General features: G+C 37.7%; 1 protein-coding gene across 1 annotated transcript; it reads right to left on the reverse strand.

Moving 5' to 3' along the window:
- Nucleotides 1-547: 547 nt before the first annotated feature.
- LOC114732250 (protein YIPF6 homolog) lies at nt 548-4,747 on the reverse strand. Its single transcript, XM_028919548.1, has 3 exons — nt 4,241-4,747; nt 2,282-2,356; nt 548-1,177 (listed from the first exon to the last, which is right to left on the reverse strand). The coding sequence occupies exons 1-3, from the start codon at nt 4,739-4,741 to the stop codon at nt 917-919; spliced, it is 837 nt and encodes a 278-aa protein (XP_028775381.1). The 5' UTR covers nt 4,742-4,747; the 3' UTR covers nt 548-916.
- Nucleotides 4,748-5,500: the final 753 nt, after the last annotated feature.

The raw sequence follows: 5,500 nt of genomic DNA on the forward strand, positions 1-5,500 counted from the left end.
TTTTCAAGTTTTGCGCCTGTAATTTTTTAATTAATAAATACATTTTTGTAGAATAATAGTTAAAATGATGTTGTTGTTGTTGTTTTGCATTCATTACCTCAATGCATTATGGTCATCTTCCTCAGGATTTTTATTGTGAACACACTAATAAAAGCCCATGCCCAACCTTCGTCGCTTTCTGAAATCAAAATTATTTTAGGATAATTTACGGCAAGTAACAAAATATTAATGTTCATTGTGAGAGGAGATAATGGGAAAAGTAAAAGGAAGTCTTATTTTAAATTACCCTTCTCAGCAGCCTATGAAGGTTGAAAAAATTCACTCAACTAGCTTTCTGTAGCCCAAAAGTCATAAGAAATATTGACTTACAAAAGCCATTAAGGCATCAACCCTAGTGCTCTATCATGCACCAGGAGAAGAGACTCGATAAAACAAGATCAGATGTGCTGACCACTTAGCAAAGACAGCTCACCCTATGGATGACCTTGCAGATCATGGCGACTCCACCGTTGGACTGTGCAACTTTTCTAAGGACGGACCTTTCTCCTGTTAGGTCTTAGTCTGTGTAGTAGCTATGTTTTTTATCAAGCTTTTTCTTGCCATTGTAATTCCAAAAAAAAAAAAAAAAGGCATCAACCCCGGAACATTATTCACATGGCAATGCGGAAGGGAAACACAGTACAAAAGAGATCACTACAGTAACGTTGCTAGAAAAGGCAAACCACTATACTTTGGAAGGAAACTACATTACCGTCTGTCACCAACTATATTTTTAGCTGACAAAAAGGCTAACCAAAAAGGACAAAAGAGTAAGGGGGTGGGGGGTAAAATTTAAAAAATGGGGCTGCTTTTACACAAAAAGCTTCCGCAGAGAAGTAGATGGGAAGGAATGCAGTAAGGAGAAGCAGGGATGAATTCAGTCAATGGCAATGATGAGAAAACCAACAGATACATACATAAGGAAGAGTGGGTAGAGGGCGAGAGCTTTTCTTCTTGGGTTGACGGCAGCACTCATGAAAGGATATGCAGCCCAGGAGCTCCATCCCAGTGCCACGCATACGACAATTATTTTGATCATCACGCTTCTATTCAACATGCAAATTAATGCACCCACGTCCAAAGGGAACAAGCAGTATCCCAGAAGGCTCAGGCTCTGAAAGAAAATTATCTGTCCACCCTGCAATTTTCAAGTAAAAGAGCAAACACTTCGTCAGCTATTTTGCTGCCATAACACTATCATCCTTGGAATGCAGATCAATATATTTATAAACACATGATGATGATGATGACCACGCCAGCTTAAATAAACTGAGTTTGATGACCAATGTTTGCTTCTGTCAAAAGCAGGGTTAGAATTCTAGCCTTGCGTATTTTATATTGGAGGGGCCTGAACAAATGAGTTCGGCTCAGATTGAATACAACCCTAGCTGTATTGAAAGGGCCACAGCTATCAAAATGGCTTTGGCCCATCTCATCGCATGTGGAGGCAGAGGAATAGGGGAATGAAGATGAAGTCATGAAACATCATTTGTTCTGGTTTAGGAAATTTTAGTTTAGTTCATATTTCTTAGTTGATTTGTTTTGATCCAGTTCTGGGGAATGAATATATGACCTTTGTCTTTGTAACAAGACCTATTAATGTCGGCATGATCTATTTTTCAATTGTTTTTATATTATTTCTTTTGGAAAGCCCAGCCCAACTCAGAAATCTTAAAAGGGGTCAATCAGGCCGGGCAATGTGAAGGCCCAATTTCTGACAATAAAGCACTTAAGGGTTATGCTCGCCGTTTTAACACCTTCGACAACAGCACGTCAAAATGATCCCAGGGAGAAATACAATGATGTCAAAATAAAATACTGTTTTTTTAAACTTTGGCCCTGAATAGAAAATTTGTATACCCAATTAAATCAAAAAGAATAAAAATATTCTTTTGTTAATACTACCTCCGGTCCTAATTATAAGAGCCAATTGACTAATTTGAAGAAATTAAGGAAGTAAGTTGAGTTAGTTATTTATCCTAAATAGGTGTTGTCTTTTCAAAAATATCATTGCTAATCAAGTGTATTGATTAGAACTATTATTGTTAGAAGGGCTACTTTGGGGAAAAAAAATATAAATATGAGAGACAAAGTGGATTGGAATCTTATATTTAGGACCAAAATAAAAATCAAACAGAGTCTTATATTAAAGACGGAGGTAGTATAAAAAAGGATAATAGAATTATTTTGCCTTGAAGAAAACACTGAAAAAAGGTTGATACGATAATAGAGAGACTACTACCAGAAGCAGGACATTCAATGTCAATATTACAGCGCCAGCAGCAAGTAACGCAAATGCAACAGCGAAGACATCAGACTGGCAAACAACCAAAATTAACAGTTAGTATGAATTCAAACCAAGCCAAATAAACTATCATTGTAATAATATAACACATCAACTTGATACCAAAAAACCGAGGGGGAGGGGGGTATGAACAAGGAAATTGAACATAGTTAAGCAGAGTTCCCAGAAAGTGAGGTGAAATATACCTCTTTAAAGCATTTGAAGCAAGTTATAGATCATCTTTACTAAAGATGCAAATATACCTTCCAGAAGTAAATATGCAGAACCGAGGAACTATAGAAAACTTATGAAGTTGGACAAAACAATATGCCCGATCTTGCGCTTCTATCCAATTAATGAAATAAAAAAAAAAAAAAAAAAGAAACCAGGCTTGTAAAGCTTTTACTTCACTGTGAAAAAATAATATGCTCTATTCTATCAGGAGCATGTTTGCGCACAATAACAATACATTAACACTTGAAGAACCAAATGCCATACCATGAATTGAAAGTATCCCGCTAAAACCAGATGGATAGAAGCTCTGTACCAACATCTTGTGGAAAACTTTTAATCATCATCATCACTATTACGGCTTCATAGCTGGTTTAAAATTCCATTTAACATCTACTTCTGTTGTGGGAGTGCAACAGCAATTTGGCACATATTAGAGCTGCTGCTTAATAACTACTACAATTTTTCCACAAATATAGCGATCATTATCATTATCACAACTATGGCTTCATAGCGCGTTCAAAATTCTATCATAGCCTCTATCTTTCTGGTGGAAAAGCAATGTCAATTTGGCATAGATTATAAATACTTCTTAAGAGCCTAGCTCACATCATATGGACAGAGTTTTCCATCTTAGTGGATGTTCACAGAACTAGCCTGGCTATTTTGTAAAGGGACAGCTTGCAAGCTCATTCAGCTGGTGAGTGCATCGAAATAGGGTGTTCAGAATCTGTATCCTAAAACAAAGTATCATTCTCTTGCACCAGCTACACAAACATATGATGAATCTCAAGAGCCTAAACAGAGACCTCAGTGAATGACACTGTATGTAAAGGAAAGTTTGTTAAATGCTTCTAATATTTTTAGGTTACATTGACGATTTATCTTAAAACATATATATACCATGTGCTTGGTAAATCTTCAATTGTTATATATATTGAACATCCTTTTTCTTGTCTTTCTTTTAATTTTCGAGTTCAAAACTAATGTTTTGCCTATGCTTTGGCTAATTAAACATGGAACCTCGGGGTTTAGCTTTTATGAACATGAAGGGCATGTCCAGCACGGGAAAGAATCCTTTCACGGAAGTTTGATGGTGCTAGGCCCTGAACATATGGTGTGTTATTTTAATGCACCTATAAATGGTTTCATTATAATATACAATAAGCATGCAGAAATTTCTCCTACAACACGTCATTCTGACACATTGTTCAGAGTCTTCAAATAGTAACATCCACAGGACCAGAAGTCCAGAACACCTCTAAATTGATAAAAAATGAGTAGAATTAGAACAATTTTAGACCAGTCCACATAGCATCTACCAGTGAAGATCATCCACAGAAATTTATCAGAATCATCAACTGAAGTCTGACCGGAAGTTCAAAACCACGTATTTGAAGGGGAATCACCATGAAACGTCTGAATGCAAAATAACAAGTTTCAACGCAGCAACATATTATAACAGTTCCTACATTCACACTTCATATATACAGACAAATGAAGCCCTCAGTTCTCAGCGTTGGCTCAGGAATGCAGATGATGTTATTTTCACAATCTCAATTGAAAAACGAAAGAAGATACTCAACTTTCCAAGATTAATTAATTCGTAAACTCTGCGAACGAACTTTTAAAAAACAAATTAGCCACCAAAAATAACCAAGAGACTATCTGCAGCTGCATGCATACCTTCTTGACAGATGCAGACCATGAAAGAACAAGACCCAAGAAAACAATAAAGAAGAAGGGTCCCCATAGATCCCAATCCCTCAGAGCCATCCCGGGGTCCTCGCGGAAGGGGTTAGGAAACACAACCTGCTTCAGATTATTAACAATCCTCGTTAGATCCCTTCTCACGGTGTCCCAGACCGGCTCTGTCAACGTGTCCGGAGGCGAGCCAAATCCACTGGGCGTAATATTAGGACGTCCATTGTTGGCCGGAGGTGGAATCGGGGGAGGAGGAGCGGGAAGAGCCGGTGGCTTCTGATTGGAAGATTTCGGCGGAGGTGGAATACCAGCAGGCATATATGGCGACGAAGATACAGGAATTGAAGCTCGAGGAGGACTGGGAGGTCTGGCAGGGAGAACCGTGGTGGGTCCCGATTGGACGCTAGCACGAATGAGGTTCTCGATCTCGTCAATGTCGGACTGGGACGATTGGTGCAGAGGTATGGTATCGGCGTGTGACATTTTCTCGACTCCTTAGAAAGAGGGATTCAGGGGATAGAAGTTTCAGAGGAGAGGAAGGAGAGGATGAGAAATCATAAAGAGAAAGTGAAGGATCAGAATAGGGAGAGAATGAAATTCTGAAGACGGAGCGAGAAAACGTAGCTGAGAAGCATGGAGATGGCATGAAAATAGTTGCAGGGGAGGAAAGCGGCAATGAACGTGCAATTTTGGACTTCAGTTGGTTTTGTGTCTTAATTTTGTTTTTTTTTTTTGCCAGAGCGGTTTTTTTTTTAAAAAAAAACATAGATATTCTCCTATTAGAGGTAATTTTATTTGAGACTTTGTCTGGCACTAAATGTGGACACCTCTTCTTGTTAGAATTTGAATCTTGGTTTGTCACGTTATAAGGGACTAGTCCCTTCCACTAGACCTAATTCCTGTTAGTTGCGAGAGCGGTTATGTGTCTTAATATTTTTCACAACTCACTCATTTGGCCCACCCCATTGTAACTAACTAGCCATGGAAAGATAATAGTTTCATGTTTTTTAAAAAGATAATATCTATTTTTTTGACATTTAAATATCACTGAAATTTGTTAAAAATATCTATTACTATATAAAAATAGAGTACAAAGTATGACTTACTAACAGACTGTCACTTAGCTTCACTACAAGATAAATGGGTTTTTTTTTTTAAAGCCAAAATTTTATATCCAGCTTCCTATTTATGCGTTATTCACCACCATAATGCATATTCTTCTTTATTCCTACTACCTATCTC

The sequence above is a fragment of the Neltuma alba genome, unplaced genomic scaffold (genome assembly GCF_004799145.2).
Source record: "Neltuma alba isolate B1F8T4 unplaced genomic scaffold, ASM479914v2 tig00012894_pilon, whole genome shotgun sequence".
Classification (NCBI taxonomy): domain Eukaryota; kingdom Viridiplantae; phylum Streptophyta; class Magnoliopsida; order Fabales; family Fabaceae; genus Neltuma; species Neltuma alba.

What these genes read in the sequence shown, in the direction of transcription:
- LOC114732250 (XM_028919548.1), bottom strand. Translation starts at nt 4,741, where the DNA reads ATGTCACACGCCGATACCATACCTCTGCACCAATCGTCCCAGTCCGAC. An exon ending in GGTCTGCATCTGTCAAGAAG is followed by an intron (nt 2,357 to 4,240) that starts GTATGCATGCAG and finishes GTTGTTTGCCAG; the next exon opens with TCTGATGTCTTCGCTGTTGC. An exon ending in CATTGAATGTCCTGCTTCTG is followed by an intron (nt 1,178 to 2,281) that starts GTAGTAGTCTCT and finishes TGAAAATTGCAG; the next exon opens with GGTGGACAGATAATTTTCTT.